At 36.8% G+C, this 21,599-nt stretch overlaps 2 protein-coding genes across 2 annotated transcripts; one reads left to right on the plus strand and one right to left on the minus strand.

Moving 5' to 3' along the window:
- Positions 1 to 1,086: 1,086 nt before the first annotated feature.
- spina (spindlin a) lies at positions 1,087 to 9,303 on the plus strand. Its single transcript, XM_042509953.2, has 7 exons — positions 1,087 to 1,120; positions 1,405 to 1,510; positions 2,064 to 2,112; positions 2,291 to 2,426; positions 3,310 to 3,427; positions 3,633 to 3,866; positions 4,822 to 9,303. The coding sequence occupies exons 2-7, from the start codon at positions 1,471 to 1,473 to the stop codon at positions 5,019 to 5,021; spliced, it is 777 nt and encodes a 258-aa protein (XP_042365887.1). The 5' UTR covers positions 1,087 to 1,120; positions 1,405 to 1,470; the 3' UTR covers positions 5,022 to 9,303.
- A 1,522-nt stretch (positions 9,304 to 10,825) lies between these two features.
- dnajc25 (DnaJ (Hsp40) homolog, subfamily C, member 25) lies at positions 10,826 to 18,468 on the minus strand. Its single transcript, XM_088070716.1, has 5 exons — positions 17,986 to 18,468; positions 16,040 to 16,192; positions 14,088 to 14,458; positions 13,095 to 13,194; positions 10,826 to 12,366 (listed from the first exon to the last, which is right to left on the minus strand). The coding sequence occupies exons 1-5, from the start codon at positions 18,382 to 18,384 to the stop codon at positions 12,244 to 12,246; spliced, it is 1,146 nt and encodes a 381-aa protein (XP_087926842.1). The 5' UTR covers positions 18,385 to 18,468; the 3' UTR covers positions 10,826 to 12,243.
- Positions 18,469 to 21,599: the final 3,131 nt, after the last annotated feature.

Here is a 21,599-nt window from a genome sequence, read left to right on the forward strand (position 1 = left end):
TCCTCCAATAATCCATGCTTGCATTTAGCGTTTTCGTTTTTTCACCAGGACTTACAAAGTACAGTCTGAGGTAAAAAAAACTCTCTTTTTTTATTTTGTGTCTTTGAGTTTGTTGTTTTCTTTGTTTTCTTTTTGCAGTTCATGTAAAGCATCTTTGAGTATTTAGAAAAGTGCTATATAAGTCCTATCAGTAATAATAATTATTTTTATTATTACATTTTATCTCCAGTAAAATAAAATGAAAAAGTCTCTTTTTTTTATTTATGTGCAGTTATTGGAGCTTTGTATGCAGTCAGGCGGCACATCAGCAGCGTCTGTGGAGTTGCTGGTTGTTCGGTTATAGATTAAGCTGATGTCTTGAGTGAAGCTTCAGTCCAAAGTGCTGCTTTAACCCTTTGAAACCTGAGCAGATGGGTTTGTTTTAAAAACATGGGGAGACGACAACGAGCAACTTAAGAAGACATAATCCGAGACTTAGCAAAGTAATTAGTAAAAAAATTGTAAGAAAATTACCTGAAAATAATAATTAAAAAAAAAAAAACCTGACAAGGAAACGACCTGAACAAAAGTTTTTTTAAAGGTATGTATTTATTTCATAGTATTTTTTCCTGTAACAATTATAATTGTAAATTAAATAATTTTAAATATAGTTTTTTGGAAATTTCCCCCTTTTTTTAAAAAGATAATTTTCTAAAATATTCCCCTCTTTTTTAAAAAATAATTTTAAGGTATTTTTCTTGTGTACTTTAGCCAATTTCCTGCAATTTGAGGGACATTTCTAGCTAAGTTGGTAATTTATGTCTTTCTCCATTTAAAAAAAAAAAAAAGATCTCCCAACAAGACAAAATATCGCTGTAATTTTGGCATCTCTTCAATTTTTAGTTTTAATTTATTTTAGAAATAACCTGGTATCGCCACTGTTAATTGATTTTTTTATTTTTAAATCATGCACTTCACATATTAGTCATAAATGTCTAAACAGACAGCAAGAGAGTGAAGTTAAAATGTTAACTTTGTGTTTTCCCGTCACAGGTTTGCTTCTGCGGATGAGCAGACTGAATCCTGAAAACCCAGAAAACTGCTAAACAACTCATCAGCGCTCCTGAATACTGCAGACTGGGTAAATACTGCCAAACCTGCATAAAAATTTTTACTTTTCTTTTTATATGTGGACAGACAGAAGTGTTGCTGAGCTTCATTACAGCTCACTGTAACATGAAGTTATGGATCCTGTCAGCTTTGTAAACACGAGCTCTGTGGCTGTTGTTGTTGTTGTTGTTCCTGCTTATCACCAGCAGATGTCAGTGAATCACCTGATTCCAGCAGGGAAACGCCGACAGATTTCAGCTGCTTTGTGCTGCTGGTTACTCCTCATATGAGATAATGTGTGTTTGTTTGTCACAGCCCCGGTCAGGTTTGTGTTGTAGCTGTGTGGCCGGGCAGCCTGGCTGCCTCCCCGCCTCCAGATGAATGAAGAACACTCCAGGACCCAGAGACACAGCTGATGCAGGTCAGAGGTCATCCTCACTGCCGCGCAACCTGCAGACACAACATGGTGGTAGTAGCTTCAAAAACAAACAAACAAAAAAAGTTTTCTCTGTTTTCACTTTAACACAAATACACTATATGGACAAAGATGCACAAGGCCACACCTCTTAATCATTGAATTCAGGTGTTTCATTCAGTCCCATTGCCACAAGTGAATACAGTCTGGATAAATGGGCAAAAATTCCCACAGGCACGCTCCGAAATCTTGTAGAAAGCCTTCCCAGAAGAGTGGAAGCTGTTACAGCTGTGAAGGGGAGACCAACTCCATATTAATGCCTGTGGATTTAGACTGGGATGTCATAAAAGCTCCTGTAGGTGTAATGTGTAGGTGGCCCAATACTTTTGTCCATATAGTGAACCTCCTAACATTGTCATACGAGCAGTCATGCAAAATAAATGATATCAGTAGTGAAAAGGCTAAAACACACAAACTCAGCAGCATTTCATGTCAGCAGGACGTGATATTTGAGTGAACATCGGCTGATGAGCGTGCTGTTATTTATTTCTCTCCTCAGGGCATGCAGGTGTTTCTGCAAATATGATGAAGAAAAAGAATCCCCATAAGTGAGTCTGCAGCTCATGTTTCTTTTGTTATGGCCAAAATAATTGGTCCCATAAAAGAGAACATATAATGTTTCTTTTCCCACATTCGAGAATTCAACAGATGCAACCCAAAGAGCAAACATTAAACGTGGTCTCAGAGCAGATAATGTTGACGCTGCTGTTCTGTGTGTCCACAAAGGAAACACAAGAGCAGTTTAGGTCCGACCACCAAAGTCCTGTCGCAGCCGCGACGCAACATCGTCGGCTGCAGGATCCAACACGTCTGGAAGGAAGGAGGAGGACATGTGGTCTGGAAAGGAACAGTCCTGGACCAGGTGAGCAGAGAGTGGAGTAACTGAGGGATTCATGGAGCCCGTCAGTGCTTCAGACTGGAATGGGAGTTATATTTTTCATATACTGTCTAAACATATGATTATATCTTCATATGAGAAGAAAAAGTGTCATGTGACACTTTTTTCTGTCAAAAATAAATCATTTCTGTCGAGTGACGCTCAGCAAAATGTCAAGCCTGCCATAAATCAGGCGTAAGTCACCCAAATCAACACACACACACACAGAGACACACACACACACACACACACACACACACACACACACACCGCGCTTATGCATTTGTCTCGTGATCAGCGCTGATCACAGGTCAGATTCACTCAGGTATTCCACATAATCAGGGAACCCGAGAGGTCTTAAAAGTCTTAATAAGTCTTGACTTCAATATTCTCATATTTAAGGCCTTAAAAAGTCTTGAGAAGGGTTTGGACTCTTAATGCAACAAAGAAATATTTTTTTTCGTTTAATGTTATTAGTGCAGACAAAAAAAATCGACATAAATCACATTTGAGTATTGATAACGTTTTATTAAAGTCTGTTATTTGGTAAATAATAATTTGTGGGGCTAAAAATCGACACTGATTCTGCGTTACATCCTTCAGACGTTTGCCAGAATAACCTTGAAGTTGGCATTAAATTTCATTCTAGGTGGTATTAAAAAGGTTTGTAAATAGTCCCAGGTCTGATTGACCAAATAAAATGTGGACCAGCCCGGTACTGGTCCAGGGTCAGGTCTGGGTAGACCTGTGACGATCTCTACTTTGTAAACACTAAAATATGCACAGTTGTTGACCCAAATCTCCCGACTGCTGAAGGACCTGAAGAAGAAGCCACAAAAACCGTGTTTCTTGATTCTGTGTCCACCAGGTGCCAGTGAACCCGTCTCTCTATCTGATAAAGTACGATGGTTTCGACTGCGTTTACGGTCTGGAGCTCCATAAAGACGAGAGGGTTCAGGGACTGGAGGTACTCCCTGACAGACTGGGTAAGACTGAACCGAGATCAGGATCACACTAAACACAGAGGCGGCAGAAGGCAGCTCTAAACGTTTACTCATTTTCCCAAGAAAGTATTCGTTTCCACTGTTTTGAAACTCGAAAATAAAGCAACACGAACATTTTTTACCAGTAAAAATGTAGTTTTTGTAGTTTCCCAAGCCTCTGATTTAATTTAAATTCTCACCCCTGCAGCTAAATCCCGTCTAACGGACGTCAACCTGGCGGACACCATGATCGGTAAAGCGGTGGAGCACATGTTTGAGACGGAGGAGGGGCCGAAAGAGGAGTGGAGGGGGATGGTTCTGGCTCGGGCTCCCATCATGACCACCTGGTTCTACATAACCTACGAGAAAGACCCGGTCCTCTACATGTACCAGCTGCTGGACGACTACAAAGAGGGAGACCTCCGCATCATGCCCGACTCGAGTGAGTCAACCTTTTCAATTTTCTTTCTTTAAAAAACAGGTCACAGTTTTTTACAGTAATCCACCTGAACCCACCTGAACCCACCTGACCCCACCTGAACCCACCTGAACCCACCTGACCCCACCTGACCCCACCTGAACCCACCTGACCCCACCTGGTCCCTCCATGAGTCTTTTCACTTTAAACAGTCAGGTGTAAATGCACCCAGGTGCGGCTGTGTGATAAGCCTTCTATTATTAACTGAAAGGCAGAGCAACAATATCATCATATTTAATTTAATTGAAAATTCTGATGAATAAATTATTTAATTAGAGCTAACTGTAATTAAAAGCTAACTGAACGAGTTAAACAGGCTTTAACAGTGAAAACAGTTCATTGAACTAAACGTGTGATTTGCATGCATTTGACTTAATACTCACTTTATATTAACAAATAATTTGTATTATTATCAATATATTATCAGCTAGGGTCAAAACTAAATCATATATTTAAGAATTTTTTTTTTTTTTTTTAAATATATGTTTACAATTTTAAATGTTATTAACAAAATATCAGTTGATTTAAATTTTATGTATTTATTTTATTTATTCTATTAATTATTTTATTATTTGCATTTATGCCTATACTTGCATTTTTATGTTTATTTTTTCCATGTTATTCACTATTGATTTTATTTCTTTTTTTTAATTCAAAATTTTATTGCTTTCATTTTTGATATATGACAGTAATTTACTTAGTGACATTTTCTTAAATTATTAAAACGTATTTATTTGAATATTGAATTTTTTATTTTTTTAATATGTTGGACATTTACAAATAAATTACTATTCAATTGACTTAAATTATTAAATTGTATTTTTTTTAATTGACTTCTTCAGTTTGTTAATATAACGGACATTTACAAATAAATTTGAAATGTTATTACCGTTTAGTGCTAACCTCTGTCTCTCTGCAGATGACAGCGTCCCGACGGAGAGGGAACCCGGCGAGGTGGTGGACAGTCTGGTGGGTAAACAGGTGGAGTACGCCAAAGAAGACGGCGGTAAACGAACAGGCATGGTCATCCACCAGGTGGAGGCCAAGCCCTCCGTCTACTTCATCAAGTTTGACGACGACTTCCTCATTTACGTCTACGACCTGGTCAAAACTTCGTAAGACTTTGCGGACGTCTCGAGCCCCTCCCGGAAACAAAATGCAGCACATGTTGAAGCATCCGATCCAGCGCTTTTTCTCAGACCATCAAAGACAAAAATAAAGACTAAAAAAAATATTTACACATCGGAAAAAGACAGGATAGATACTTACGGAGAATTGGGAACGAAGATGGAAAGTTTGATGACATGGAAGACGCTCGTCTGTGACCTTCTTATACCCTTAAAATATGAAAAAAGGGCATTACTGTCAGGTCCAAAACTTTTAAACACTCTTAAACACTCCTAAAAAAGCAGAGGCGTCCAAAAAAATTCAGTTTTACTACAGAAAAATGATCAAAAGACTTTTTAGAATCTGTTGTTCTATACAAAAACAATCCTTTCCCAAGACCTAAAGACACTAAAATTCATTTTCAGTGTCCAACATTGTCCAGAAAATCTCGGCCTCGGTAATACGGCTAATCCGAGATTACCTCCTGGGGAACAATTTACCGAAAAATTTGATAGTAGCCAACTCTTTTGTGCTCAAAAACAAGGAAGAAGATGCGGAAATGTGGTCAGTGTGTCTGAAATGTGGTCGGCAGCGTTAAAACGTGACAGAACTGAAAGTCGGCGGTGATTTTTGGTCGTGTTTCCGACATCAGCGAACACATCTGGCCACAGAAAAATGAGCAGCGAAGAAGTAGCGTTCGGCGGTGGTTGGTTGAAAGAGCTTCAAAGAGGAAAGACTAAAAGAAGGAGGATTTTTGGACTGCTTAGTGTCGTCGATGAGTTCTGAAATCTTCGTCGTCTGTGTCACGCAGCAAGGACAAACTGTATGGAAGACCAATTCTGCCAAGAAAAGAAAAACACATGGAAAGTTAGAAATAGGGCTGAGAATCACCACTGATTTTACCAACTCAATAACGATTCGATTACATATTTTTCAGTTTGGTTTGTTTCAGATCAGACATTTTTGCACATTGCATACCTGTTTTTTTTTTTTTCTTTTTTGAAGATTTGTGGTACTTCCACAATATTTCACTCCAATTTTGCACATCTTACATATGGATATTGTCCCGCTCTTCTTTGTCATTGCAGTTTTTAAATCCCAAATTCAACCAGACATTTTCCTTCGGCTCAGTGGCGCCTTCAGTGGAGCAGCTCCCGACATGTTTTGATTCAACTGAGAGTCGCTCACGTGGTTAAAATTTGTTGCGCGAGAGGATGATCATGCATCCACAGGGAAAGGCATATATTAAAGGATTCATTTAGGGAGTTTATGAATCGATATAGGATCGTTCACATGAAAAACAAAAATAATGAGATACAGAGTCAAAATTCAAATTTTCTCAATTAAAATAAAGATATGCTAAGTAATTTTGACTTTTGTCTCCCAATTAAATTAAATTATTTTGTTAGGACTCAAAATTTGATTTGGTAAATGATAAAAACCAAAAATTAAAAAATTGAGTTTCAGATTTTTTTTTCTTCAGATTTTCAAATTTTATTTTTGTAATTTTAATTTTACATGCCATGGTTTTAGTCTCAGCTGGTAAGCAAGTTTTTTTGTGATTTAAGAAAATCATATTTTTTTTAAATAATTATTATCTAATAATTCAGATTAATCAATATCAGATCATTTAAATGACAAAAAAACAAAAATAGTCATGCCAGTCAACATTATAAGATACTAATTCAAAGCTTTCTAAATAAAAAATGACGACGTACCAAGAAATTTCGACTTCCTATCCCCTGCTTTAATATAATGTTAACTAATTAGAACCCGTAATGTGATGTCCTAATTTAAAGTTTTTGATGCTGATTTACCAGTTGTTTATTTTTTTTCACTTTCACTTTGCTCTTCTTTTTCTCTAATTATTACCTCATAATTCTTATTTACCAATTACCATTTAATGTTTGACATTCCTAACATGTAATTCTTTTTTTCTTGGCTGAAATGGGATTCCATACACAGAGATCCATAAAACAGCAAACAACACACTGGTCCCAGTCTAACCTCAAAACTGGACTTAGCATACTTTCTGGAGCCTTGGAAACCCGCGGGGCCTGAAAAACAACCTTTAACCAAACTTGATGGTTTGGTTACAAACAAAGGGACACTTTGGAAATATCCCAAAACTTCATCTATGGCCCTTTTGTTGGAGTGAACGTTGATCGAAACGGGATCTGTTCCGGTTGTTGTACAGAGCAAAAGACAGATTTCTTCATCATATAATGTGCTTCTTACGCCGGCTCCATCTCACCAACTTCAGCTGAATATTCATGAAGACGTTCAACAAAACCTGATTTAAAAAAGAAAAAGATGGGGGCTTTTTTTTCTTTTTTTTTTTTTTTGCTTTTATCATTGCCAAAACCCCTTCCTGTTGTGAAGTCATTTGATGTTAAAGACGATCGGACAGCTTTTTTCTTGTGATTTCACTGAAGCCTTTGGATTTGCTTTCGTGTTGTCTTTTCTAAGTCGTCGACGGAGGTGTTAAAGGACGCAGTAATGACACTGAAACTCGGCCAAAGCCCTTTCTGTCCTTGGTTTGTTTTAATGTTAAAAACCTTGAAACAAACGGACAAAACAAAGACCTGGATCGGAGATTTTCTTTGGCCCTGTTGCCTCCATTCGAACTTCAAACGCAGTGGTGGAGTCTAAATGTCACAATTTGTGGATTTAAGGACTATAAAACACAGTTTAATGCACCTTTAATCTCGGGAGATGAGAAGAATAATCCGTGGACAGTTCATGAGTGTGTTGCACTTAAATCGTCAAAACAAAATTTAGTGAGGCGGTTTTGAAGACGTCAGTGGCACCAGTTCGCCCTCGAGTCTCCGCTGATAAAATTATTACTGAAACAAAAGTATCCCAGTTTGTATTTACACGCAAACCAAAAGATTCTGGATTTGTCAGGGTGCAGATCGGACGCTTTCCTGGACGTTTGAAGAAGTTTCCGTCAGACGTCCACGAGACGATCCGGTCTGCTCCGCAGCATGTATGCAGTAAGAGAGGACACGGCTGTGTTTAGTATATATGAAGAGATTAACAAGTGAAGGGTTAAATTTCCTTTTATACAAATGTACATTTTATTTTATTTGGATTTACTCAAGACTGAAGGTTTTCTATGAACACATAATATACGTACTCACTTAAACTGGTCGTTAAATCACAAAGTTTTTGAGCCAAAGACCGATATCTCACGTCCAAATTTCACTTTCATTGTTTTGAAACCTGGATCAGCATCATTTTGTATTTAAAGTATTTAAAACTTTGAAATCTGAGCAAACTGGTTTGTTTTAGTGGGGAAAACTGTGATGAAATTGAAAAAATTACTTTTAAAAAATGCAAGGGAAAACTGTTATATATATATTAACTGTTATTAAGGGTTATTATTATATTATATATTATGTTTAATATATTCAGAATTATCATAATTATTTTAAATTTTTTACAGAATTATTTTTAAGCACTTTTCAAGTAATTTCCTTTTTTTTTTTTTTTTAACCTTTTTTTCTCTTTTTTTAGGGAACTTTATTGTACTTTTTACCTCTTTTTTGTTTTGCTACTTTTTAAAAAATTATTTGCTCATTGCCATTCCTCAATGTTTTTGACAGAAATCAAACCAATTTGCTCAGATTTCAAAACAGGTTTGACACAAAATGGTCTATCTCTGTTTGGATTCTTTCCACAATGTTTTCAGTCAATAATCACAATTTGAGCCTGTCGGTGACAAAAATAAGCACTTTTTGACACGTTTTTAGACACTCTTGCTCAATATTGAGCCAATTTCTAAAAGTGTTGTTCCCAGTGGTCGCGTAGACAAAAAAAATAGGTTAGAAAAATAGCAAAGTTCCCCTTAAACCAATCAGATGTTTTGGCTGAATCAACGTACAGAAGGAAGTAATATACATAAAAAACCTTCAGTCTGTGTACTTCCTGTGATGTAGTTAGTTGCCGAGGCAGATTACAGCTCTTATATAACCGCACTAAAAAAAAAAGACAGACTCTCTGAGAGATCTGTAGGTTTCTGCACTTCTATATCTCGTTTTATATTCCGTTAAAGAAAGTTATGATTGTGATCATCTCAACAGGCACTGTTTTAATTTAACGAGATAACGCGTCGTTACTAAGCCTTGATTCGCAGCGAGGTTACGTCCAATTCAGTCAGTAAATTTCAATTTGTTGTTGTCAGTGTTGGAATGACATGGGCCTTCTATCATCCTTCTGCCTTGTATTATTTCTGTTTTTGTATGTTTTAAAAATGTATGTTAATAATTTTTATCGTTGATGGAAAACCTGACACGGCGTGCTTTGTTTTTGTTGTTTTCCAGACTGGTTGGTTGGTTGTTTGTCGTCTGACAGGTAGGAGAGCTTTGGGTTTTTTTCAAGGGCACTGTGGTTCTTCTTTAATAATCACATTTAAGGGATCTTTGTGGATACATTGGGTGATATGTCCTGTAACATTTGATTATTCGGTCTAATTTTAAAAATGTGGCTCAAAAATCCAGCGTCAGTCAGGCTTTAACCCCCAAATCTCTCTGTGGTGAGATGCAGAAATCAGCTGCAGAGATGTCACGGCAGGATCTTCGAGTTTGGCCATTCAGAACAAGAAGAAAACACTAACTTTTTGACCTTTGAATCTCATGTCAAACTGAATTTAAAACACATTGTGGACACTACGATCAGTGTTTTACATGAACAGGTAAAAGAGCGCGTTCACTGAACAGAGTCTGATCCGAGGTGAGGACTCGGACCTGTCGAGACATGGACATTGGATCTCTTTATCTAGTACTGTCAGGCATGGCGACGGCGGACACCTCGAGTCCTGCAGGTTGTGAAGAGGAGTGCCATCACATCCCACGGATGTTTGATTGGACCTAAAATCCTATGGATGTCTTGAATCCTTAAAACACCTTAAAAAAAACAAGAAACATTCAAAAATCCTAGAAACATCGTAAAATCCTAGAAACGGCCAAAAATCCCAAAAATATCATAATATTCTTGAAATGTCTTAAAATCCGAGAAACGTCTTAAAATCCTAGAAACAGCCTCAAATCTGAGAAATGTCCTACAGCTGAGAGGAGTCTTTAAATCCAAGAACTGTCCTAAAATCCTAGAAACCTCCTTAAATCCTAGAAATGTCTTAAAATCCCAAAAAATGTCCTAAAATCCTAGAAACTTCCTTAAATCCTAGAAATGTCTTAAAATACAAAAAATGTCCTAAAATCCTAGAAACCTCCAAAGATCTGGGAAAAGCTCTAAAATCCTGGAAATGTCCTAAAATGTGAGAAAAGTCCTAAAATCCTAGAAATGTCTTAAAATCTGGGAAAAGTCCTAAAATCCTTGAAATGTCTTAAAATCCAAAAAAATGTCCTAAAATCTTAGAAAAGTCCTAAAATCCTAGAAATGTCCTAAAATGTGAGAAAAGTCCTAAAATCCTAGAAATGTCTTAAAATCTGGGAAAAGTCCTAAAATCCTTGAAATGTCTTAAAATCCAAAAAAATGTCCTAAAATCTTAGAAAAGTCCTAAAATCCTAGAAATGTCCTAAAATGTGAGAAAAGTCCTAAAATCCTAGAAATGTCCTAAAATGTGAGAAAAGTCCTAAAATCCTAGAAATGTCTTAAAATGTGAGAAAAGTCCTAAAATCTGGGAAAAATCTTAAATCCTAGAAATACACGTATAGGGCCGCTGCGACTGGCCCCCGGTCTTCCTGTCATTTTGCAGAAGTGTCCCCCAAACAAAGCAGGCTGAGTGTCCCCGCTGTAAGACCGAAGCTCGGCTGCGTGTCCAAGTCAAATGGTTTAGCAAACTGAAACAAACGTATTTTAAAACGTATTTATTAAAAAACTATTCTGCCGTGTTCATACCATACACTGTATGCACGTGTGGGTACAGCACGAGTTTTAATGCCGCCTCGTCACCAAAATGACAACAAAAGACCAGTGAAGTGTGAACCAATAAATAATACTAAGTAGAATCAAGATGCAGTAAACAGTTTCGGGGTCCCTGATCGGACACGGAGCAGAAACCGCGATAACGCTCCCTGTGTGATAAACAGACACAGAAACTTGCAGCTTTGGCTTCCATTTACACAATAAGACAAACTGTTGAAATGACTCTTTGCTTCTGCTTTTTTTTCCTGTGAGAAAGCGTCAGGAACACAGATCAGATCAGAGGAGCGCTCGGACGTTATCCGCAGCCCCTTTAGGGTTTTATGACTGGCGTGTTTTTTTGTGACCTTTCAGAAAGCAGGTTTAGAAAAACTCGGGTTTCGTGGTTCACAGGAACGTCCGTGGACTTGAAATACTAAATTGACCAATATGTTTGAGTAGATGGTGTCATAGATACTTTTTGCAGAAAAGGAAAAGTTCTTCAAATCTGCTTTCGGAAACAAACCGCCGGCCACAAAGGAACCTGTTTGTCGTTTTTCTGTCCCACGGTCAGACGAAAAGATGGAGATCAGTTTCTCTTCACCACTTCCCTCTTGTTTCTCCAACTGGTTCCCTTTTTACACTTCTAAGTCGACAACAAGATAATAATGTAAAACTAAAACTAAACTAAAAATATCTTGAATGAAATAAATCTTTAAACTGATCTCCTCCTCGTCTGACTCTGGAGAAGAAGATTTAACTAAACGTCACCGGTTTATTCATCAGAAAAGCAATAAATGCTAACATGGTTTACTAATTTTACGTTTCAGGCTTTAAGCTTTAACTCTCTGGAGCTTACAGAGTGAGCAGGCGGCGGTCCGACGCCTCGCCCAAGGACACTTCGACAGGACTGTTGGCGGAGTCAAAGTGGCTCCCGTCTGGTTTTCAGTTATCCAACAGAAAATATTCAAAAAAATTCAAGCAAATCTCATTCATCCAGCACGAGAGAACCAAAAAATAAAAAATAAAAATAATAAGAAAATTTTAACAATTCAGAGAAAACTACAAAAAAAAAAAAAAAAAAATTAAACATTAGGTTTGTTTTGGTTTTGGGGAAAAAATATCGTGAAAAATGACTCAAAAATCTGAATCCCACAGCAGCTCACAGTTTCTCCTCTTATTCGTCCCCCGTCACGATCGCTACGAAAATATCTCTCACTATATAAACAGGCATAGTTAATCTTTCTGTACAGGTCTTTCTACACACAGCGGTGTGTGTGAGTGTGTGTTTGTGTGTGTGTGTGTGTGTGTAGTCCGTGTGTGTTGGCACTGAGGCAGGTGTGTATGTCAGAGACGGAGCTCGAGGCCTTCAGTCGTCGATGAACGTCAGCCGGCCCGGACCCTCGTTCTTCATCCAGCGCCGGTACCTCTTCATCCTCGGGTCAGTCGCCATCTTTATCTTCATCTCCTCCTCCTGCTCCTTCCTGTGCACCTGACAGACGAACACCAGGGACGCGGCATTCAGCCCCGTTCTTACAGATACGTTTTTGATAGCTGACATCGTCACTTTAACCCTTAGTCTTCATTTTTAGATAATTTTGTCTGTGTTCATGCATATGGAGAAAATACATGCTATTTCCACTGGGTGACCTGTCACGATCAATGCAGCAGCTAATCACTGACATATCCCAGACTGTAATAATAATAAAAGAAAATCTACATAGCATGTAAAAGCCTGACATTTAAAGGGTTAAAATTCTGAAAATTAATGAATATTTGATATTTAGTGTTAGAGCTTATACTGTTAAAAAAATCAACAAAAAAATGCACAAAAAAATAATGTATAATAATCACTTGCTGCAAATCGTATAATAAATGAATAATTATTAATTTTTTTAAAAAAATCTCAGCATGTAGTATCATGAAAATATTTCATTTTCTGTGATTTTTTTTCTCATCTAAAAACATGCGACATCATGACAAAAACCTGCCATTTAAAGGATTAAAATTCTGAAAATTAATTAATATTTGATATTTATAATTAGAACTGATGTTGGTTTAAAAAAATAAAAGTGGAAAATAATATTATTGCATATTTTTTTAAAGCTTGAGTTTGAAAAGCACATTTTGTGTGCAGAGCGATCAAGTGTTTAATATTACAGCGGACTCTAAGGGTTAAAATAACGCACATTTCTACAGAGAGAATTTAAAGTGTCAAACCTCGAAGTTTTCTTTGATCCAGAGCTGTTTTTCCATGAAGGTCTGTTTGGTGTTTTCATCCAGACTGTCGAACTGAGACTGAGACATCTTCATGTACCTCCTGAGGGACCAAACACAGTCGGCTGTGAGGTAAGAAACATAACCGCCGCTGCTTATCGGCTATAATATCATTATCCGAATAATACAAAATCATATAACTTTACCATTAGCGGAAAATAATTTGTCAGCCAGATATTTATCATACATATCCAAAGGCCAAGCAGCTTTATTTGTTTAGCACAATTTCTAAAAATAGAATAAAGCATACAGATTTAAATTAAAAGAGTAAAGAGATCAAATATAAAAGGTAAAATTAAATGGGTGCCGTAGGCAGTGTAAAAAAAAAAAAAATTAAATTAAATTAATGTTTAAAATGATTTAAAATCAAGTTTAAAAATAAGTTGGCAGCCATTAATGGGCGACATAGGCAATGTAAACAAAATAAAAATTAAATTAAATTAATATTTAAAATGATGTAAAACCAAGTTTAAAAATATGTTTGCAGCCATTACATGTAAACAAAATAAAAATTAAAATAAAAAATAAAATGACTTAAAACCAAATTTAAATATAAAAATGAAATAAAAGACAAGAAAAAAAGACTTTAAAAATATTTAATGTGATTTAAAATCGAGTTTAAAAATAAGTTTGCAGCCATTACCGGGTAGAGTAGGCAGTGTAAAATAAAATAATGATAAAAATATTATTTAAAATGATTTATAATCAAGTATAAAAATAAGTTTGCAGCCATTACCGGGTAGAGTAGGCAGTGTAAAATAAAATAAAGATACAAATATTATTTAAAATGATTTAAAATCGAGTTTAAAAATAAGTTTGCAGTCTTTGCCGGGTAGAGTAGGCAGTGTAATTTTTAAAAAAATTTAAAAAAAGGAAAAAGACAAAAATGTCCTAAATACAACACTGCACTGTATCGAACTCTGTGTCCGAACTGACCTGATGATGTAGAGCTTCTCCTCGTCTCCGTACTCCTCCCTGCAGATGGTGAAGCGGTAGATCCAGGACACGTACCAGGTCACGTAGTTGGTCAGGTAGTAGGGGAAGAGCACGATCTGACACAGCAGGATGTCCGACAGGTTGGGCTTCTGGTAGCCTCCTTTGATGTCGATCTTGTTCTTGATGATGTCGCGGATCACCTCCTCCTCCTGCTCCCGGATCTCCTCTTTGGAGCGGCGGTTCTTGCCCTTCTCCTTGGTGCGGTTCAGGAGGCCCTGCTGCTTGGCGATCTCCGTGGCCTGGATCCGGTACTTGGGGACCGTCACCAGGTAGTTGATGGCCTCGTTGTAGCTGCTGTGCCAGCTGTAGTACTGCAGAGAGAAGAAGAGCGGTTTTATCGAAGAGTTTCAACGACTTTTCCAGAACTTTGAGCCAAAATTTAAAGACCAAACACTCTTTAAAACAGCCGTTAATACTCCTTATCGGTTCTTTTTCATTACTATAAAATACTTTTTTGAATATATATATTTAAAAAAATTCAGAATAACTTTAGAACAGAATATTTAAATATAACTAAGGGACTGTGTGTCATTTATAAGAGGGGAGGGCTTGGTGCAAAAAAGAGGAAGGCATGTCGGGAAAAAAATTAAGCACTGGGGAGGGACTGCTGGTTTTATTTTGGCTGAGAGGAGGGGCTATTTTTACATCCGGACTTTTTTTTCTTTTTTTAAGAATTTTTAATTTTTAAAGAAAACATTTTTCGTCATTTTTTTATCTTTAATTTTTTGTGAGTGAAAAAAATCATCAAAATGACATCATTTATGACTGTCAGAAACTCTGAAAACAGAAATTATCGTTGGATTTTCAAATTCCTGTTGATAAACAGGTTGGTGAAAAGACTTTTCCTAAACTTTCAGGTTGTATGTCGTTTTTCCAAACATTATCCAGGCCTGGACATTGCTATTTGCAAATTCCATGACTTTTCCAGGTTTTCCATGACTGTACGAACCCTGAAGAGGTGTGTGGTGATGGAGTTTTACCTGCCTGTGTTATATTTTGGGGTTTGATGTGATACACGGATTATTAGGGCCGTTAATCAGAGTATGCACAGCTGCTTATAAACAGGAGTGTTATATTTTCATTTGCCATGTAAACAGCTTAGTAGGAATATTGTCTTTTTAATGAGGACAAAAAAATGGACTGTTTTGTGCACGTAAATGAGAGACTTGGATTTTACAGCACGAGTTGTGTGAGAGTTTGTAAATTAATGTTTTGGTATAGTTTTGCTGTAAAATGAGGACCCCTGTGACTTAAATTCATCTTTTTAAATTTTATTTTAGATTCTTCGTTCAATGTGGAGGCATGCAAGACAAAAAACGTTTTTTTCATGGATTCAACATAAGACAGGGTGAGTAAACGATAAACAAATGGGGTGAAGTGTTTTTCAACACCTGTGTCCCTTTTTGTCCTTTATTTAATTTTTTTTTTTATTAATGTGGGTATATGAACGCAGCACAGACAGAGTTTGTTACTTGTGCGGTGGATAATTGATCTGTTGATCCATTCAGAGCCGATCAGGTCAAATCAATGGATGAGAGGAGCGGCTGTTTGTGAGTGAAAGCAAACTTTTAGACTCGGCAGAAACACAGATCGGCTCACGGACGTGTTTTAATCATTTCTGGACAACAATGGAGCTCTTTGGCACAGAGGAAAAAAAAAAAATATATATATATATATATATATATATATATATATATATGATACTTGTTAGCAGATACATTCAGATTTCAGACACCAGATTTAGTCTTCAGATTATTTAATTAACAGGTGTTTTACAGTCATGGTCTGAGAGCTGGGGACCAAAAAACTCAGTTTCCATGTTTCCCACATGGTCCATCTGTGGTCCAGCACGACTAGCTGCAAATATTTAAAGGTGTTTTAATGTTTTTTACCTGGAAGATGGAGATGGCACAGATGGTGACCAGGATGACGACCCTGACGTCCACTTTGGGTGTGAGCTGTCGGCGGTAGTAGGCGTAGTAGTGCTGGTAGTACTCCTCAGGATGGTCCAGCATGTAGTCGTAGTCCCGCCGAGTGTCCTCGTCCTGCACACACACACACACACACACACCTGAATATTATCTGTTTTTTTTTTTTCAAAGGTAGCGCTGCAGGTTGCAGCTTGGTTGCACTTTTCATCTTCACCACTAGATGCTGCTAAATACCAACCGCTGCTTCCTTTAGTCTATTTTTTTTCATGTTTCTTTTTTTAAAGTTTCTCGTCTCGGTTGGGATATTTCTGTTTATACCTGCAAGCGATCTTCTTCTCTCTCGGATACACACTGTTTGCGCTTTTCTCAGGTTTTCCGGTGCAAATATTGAACTTGTTGTAGAGCCAAAAGGAAGCTGCTGTCTATGTGGCACTTTCTCATTGGACACGGAGACTAAAACAAACGTGTGAAGAGTCCTGTAGTTATACTGATTAATATTAGAGTTATTCTGGGACCTCAGAGGTCAAACACATTTCTTCTGTTTTCACAGTATGTTACAAAAAATGTGTTGTATTTGTCTGTTTATCTGCTTTATCAGAAAAACAGATGTCGAAATCGGACTTTTTACAGTATGAAGGATGTGGAAATCAAATTTATCAACCAGTGTCTTCAGGAACTACTTAACAAACGTTTTGTATCGTTGTTCTTTCGGTCATTTTTGACGGAATAACTCGATATTATGACAGTATTGTGGGGTTGACTAATGCTGGGGAATATATTGATATTATATCAATATCATGACATGTTATAGTGTTTTAGGTTTTAGATATTGTATTATAAAATATATTTTCCTGGTTTTAAAGGCTGCATTATAGCAAAAAGTGAAAAACTATGGGAAACCACATCACAGCAGGTTATTTTTATATTTACAGTGGTTTAACAGGCAACATTTGGCCTTTATTAATACTATAAGAAAATAATAAATATGTCATGATGTATAAAAAATGACACAATATGAGTATTATGAATACATAAAACACCATAACGCAACAACAGTCACTATATGGACATTATAATATAGTTTGTAAACACACTATAACAGTTCCTGCAGCTTAAGGCAAGGCAGATTTAAGACTTTTTTAATGCAACACAGCAGTAAGTTAAAGACCAATTTTCTATACCCAAAACTGAGGACAGACAATTTTATTTTGCCCAAATTTTTATTATAACAAAACAAGACGTTTTCGTCAAGTGAAATCAAATAGATCATCTCTATAAAACGTTGAAAAAACACAAATTTTAGAGTGAACACATGGGAGACAATGAACATATCATATTATCCTAAAAACCAACAGAAGTGGGAAATATCTGGTATTTCTGGCAGGTTTTCTTTTGTTTTTTACTCTCCATGTGAGATTCTACTGCTTGAATTCCCATCATGATGAGTTTCAGAAAAGGAATTTATTAAATTTTTACATTTTAATAAATAGATGTTACCATCTTAAAAAAAAAAAAAAAATCGCAATGCAATGTTAAAAAAATAAAATTAATAATAATAATAATACATAATAAATAAATAATAATTATATAAATAAATAATAATAATAAATAAATATAATAAAATACTGAGCATTTTAAGACAGATTAATTTAAGTCAATTGAATACTAATAATATTTTTAGATTAATGTATTCAATGACTTTTAAGACTTTTTAAGGAACCCTGTATAAATCCCTTTAGGAGTATTAGTCAGTGGACAATAGTTTGGTCCCGTAAGGAAACATTATGTGACATTAGAGAAGTTTTAAGAATATTTTAGGAACATTATGGCCTTATTAAAGTGTCTGCTCTAATAATGAAGACAATAATACAGAATAAAGAGTCTTTTTAACGGGGGCTTGTACCGACCTTTAACGTCTCGTACGCGGTGGCGATGAGCAGGAACTTCCTCTGGGCGGACTCCAGGGTCTCCCCCTCCATCCCCGGCTCCCCGAGCCTGAACCGGTCCGGGTGGTACCGGCGGGCCAGCTGCCGGTAAGCCCGGGCGATCTCCGCCTTGGTGGCCTCCCTGGTGACGCCGAGCACATCGTAGCAGACCTCGGTGCCGCAGTAGAGGCCCTCCACCAGCGCGCTGACCGCCGGCAGGCAGGACACGGAGAGCAGGAGCACCGCCAGCCCCCACCGAGGCCTCACCGTCCGCGGACACCCAGCACAACCTCCGCCGCCTCCGCCGCCTCCGCCGCTCCGCTCCGTGGGCGCAGCCATCTCCACCGCCGCTGCTGCTCTGTCGCACCGTGTCTGGGTCATCAGCCGGCGTCACGACCGAGTGATGACGAAGCATCAAAGATCGTCTGTGCTGCACGAGCAGGAGACACGTGGGCAGAGCGTGGACTTTATATAAAGATATGTATTTATTCATAAACAGTGTACGGTGCAGACTTTAAACTGATGGATCATAATGGAAACATACTGGACCCGGCTGAATTGGTTTACAAATTTGTTTCATTTATTACAAAAACAGAGAGAAGGCTAGGAGCACACATAGCCCAAAATTGGCCAAAAAATAAGAAAAATAATTGTATAACAATTACAAAAAAATACCCTGCAAATAAGCAAAAATAAAAATGAAGAGTTAAAAACAAACAAAAACGATCAAGCAAATTACCCAACAAGTGCTGAAAATAAATGATTATATTTTATATATATAAAAACAAGAATCACATTTTTACAGTGGAGCATGTATTCAGGTGTAAATCCGTAGTAATCATTAACACTTTGTTAGTAAATGCTATTTAATTAGGCTATTTTTTTTATTTAATTAGTAACTATCGTCACGCTTCTTTAGAACGCCCACTATGGAACGCTACCTTAGCAACCGTAACTACGCACGAGAGGCCTGTGGCACTCTGAGCACGAGGGAAAATGTCTGAACTGGCGGACTCCGACAGCAGATGTCCCCAAAGTTTAGAGTTTAGTTTTCGGTTTTCTGAAGCCAGAGAGTCCAGGGGATAGATGTTGGATGAAATTTGATTAACATGGAGGAGCTAACTCACAGCTAAATCACCAAAATCAGCAGAAACTCCTCTGTTTGCTCCAAGGTAAGACGCTAACTGACGTTAGCTAGCTTAGCACGTTAGCAAACAAAGACGGTTGAATATTAGCTGGAACTTGATTAGCCTACGTTTTAACTTTAAGTTTGGCATTTGTATTTATTTTTTGAGGCTGTTTGTGCTTAAAACATATTGAAAGGCGAGATAATTTAGTTTTGTTATGAGCTAAACCATACAGCGGAGTCATAATTAAATGTTAGCTTAATCCTTCAAAACCAAGATTGGCTTAAAATTAGTAAAACATATCACAAAATGACTAGTTTTAGAAAAGAAAAAAAAAGAAATTTATAAAAAACAACAATGAAATGACAATGAAAATGTGATGTAAAATTATAATTATTTTGTAATGTAATTTTAAATATACATGTATCATAATTATAAATTTGGTTTTTCCACATTTTTTTCTGAAACATTTTCTCTAGCTTTTTTTTTTTTTTTTTTTTTTTTAAATAATTTTCTTAATCTACTTATTCCATGCAATTTTTTGGAACATTTCCAACCAAGTTGCTCATTGCCTCTTCCCCATGTTTTTAAATTAATTGCACCAATTTGCTAATGGTTCAAAAGGTTAAATACTTGTGAAACGTGCCTCAAAGCAGCACAAGAAAAGTAACATTGCTCTAGGTTTCACAGGGCTAAAGGTCTGGTGTGTAAGATTTTTGGGGATTTTGCAGCACCTAGTTTGGAGGAGCGCAGGTGAAACCAGCTGGGACTTATAAAAGTCCTTAAGTGTGTATTGTTTGGTAGGATTTTACTGGGAGCTTAATTACCGACAGAGGTCTCCAAAACAACCTGGGGATTTAAAGCGTTAAAAATACTGACTAAAGCAGTTTCATGTAACAAATTTGTGTTTCTTTGATGCTGTTTGGCATATCAGACTTGCAAATTTGTGCTCACCTTTTTTCTCTGATAAGTCAACATCCAGAATTTCAGGAGGTTTTTACCAGGAGCCAAATTTGTGGTTCCACCTCTCCAAGACAAACAGACTCGGTGATTTAAACTGGTAAAAACACAGAATAAAGCAGTTTCATGTCAAATAATCTTTGTTTTTTTCACTGTAGAAACATGGCGGTGCAACATGGCAATCTTCATGGACAAGGACCTACTCCCTATGTTGGTATAAACAGCTCATTCTAAGGTAACAAAATACAATAATTCATATTTTCAAGTGATTAAAAACTAAAAAAACATACTTATTATATTGGATCTAATTTATGCCAATATATCCTCCTAAATACTACACATTTCAAGGGTATTTTGGTTGAAAACATTTAGAAAGACAAATAAGCTAAGCAAAGAAAAATAAAACTGAGGGAAACCAATCTCAAAGCATATATTTATATAGTTTTTAAGTTGTGGGTGATTTACTGTGTGACTGTTAAAAATCAATCACAACTGCTTGTTTTATTATTACTTATTTATTATTACTGAATGTCTACAGGACTATAAAAATAGGTCTTGGTGAAATGTGATGAACTTTGGATACAGTGAACCTTATGGTTGACAAATTAAAGGCTCCTTTGGAATAATAAGGCTGCACTTCTGTTAAATATTATCTTAATGTTCGAAACTGATTTTAGCAGATTTAAACCTGCTTTGGCCACTTGAGGGCAGCAAAGATCAGGCTGTATCAACAACACTGTTAATACAAAACAGCAGCTGCAACAGAAGCAAATGGAGAAAGAAAAAATGTGTTTTGCTTTTACTGAAACAACAGCTTTTGATTTCATTAACTACTCATGAAAAACTTTATACACAACACTTTTGATTTTGCTCCTATTTTTAACATGTTTAAATTAAAGACCTAAGACTTTTTTATGCACTCAGTAGAAATATTTCTCTGAAATTTTGGTCGCAGATTTGTACAAATCTGTTTTAGTGAGCACTTCTCTTCTTCCAAGATAATCCATCTACCTGACAGGTGAGGCATATCAAGATGCTGATTCAGCAGCATGATTAACACACAGATTGCTGGGATGATAACAGTAAAAGGCCACTCTAAAATGTGCAGTTTTATCTCGAAAAAGGTCATATATTAGGATTAGGATCTCTGTGCATTGAAATTTAATAAAATGCTGTGTTTGTTCTATTCGTCAGCGTGTCGGTGGTACACTCCCTCACATCTTGCAGCTGAACAATGTGAAACATCTTGCTGAACAAGTCATGTGTTTACTGACTGTTAAACACATTTCCGAGGCAGCTATCAGAGGGATGATCACAAATCTACTAAAAAACATGATGGCAGCTTTGAACAACGTTTCAATCAGAGCTGTTAGTCAGTGATCATTTCTCAGGGTTCCACATTTGTGTTTTCATTTTGCTTTTGTATTTCAATTTTTTGGATTCATGATCCGGGAAGGTAGCCTGTCATTAACCAACTCTGACACAAAATTTGTTTTAAAGACTAAAATA

The sequence above is a fragment of the Plectropomus leopardus genome, chromosome 20, assembly GCF_026936395.1.
Source record: "Plectropomus leopardus strain MGB_pleo_1.0 chromosome 20, ASM2693639v1, whole genome shotgun sequence".
NCBI classification, from domain to species: Eukaryota; Metazoa; Chordata; class Actinopteri; order Perciformes; family Serranidae; genus Plectropomus; species Plectropomus leopardus.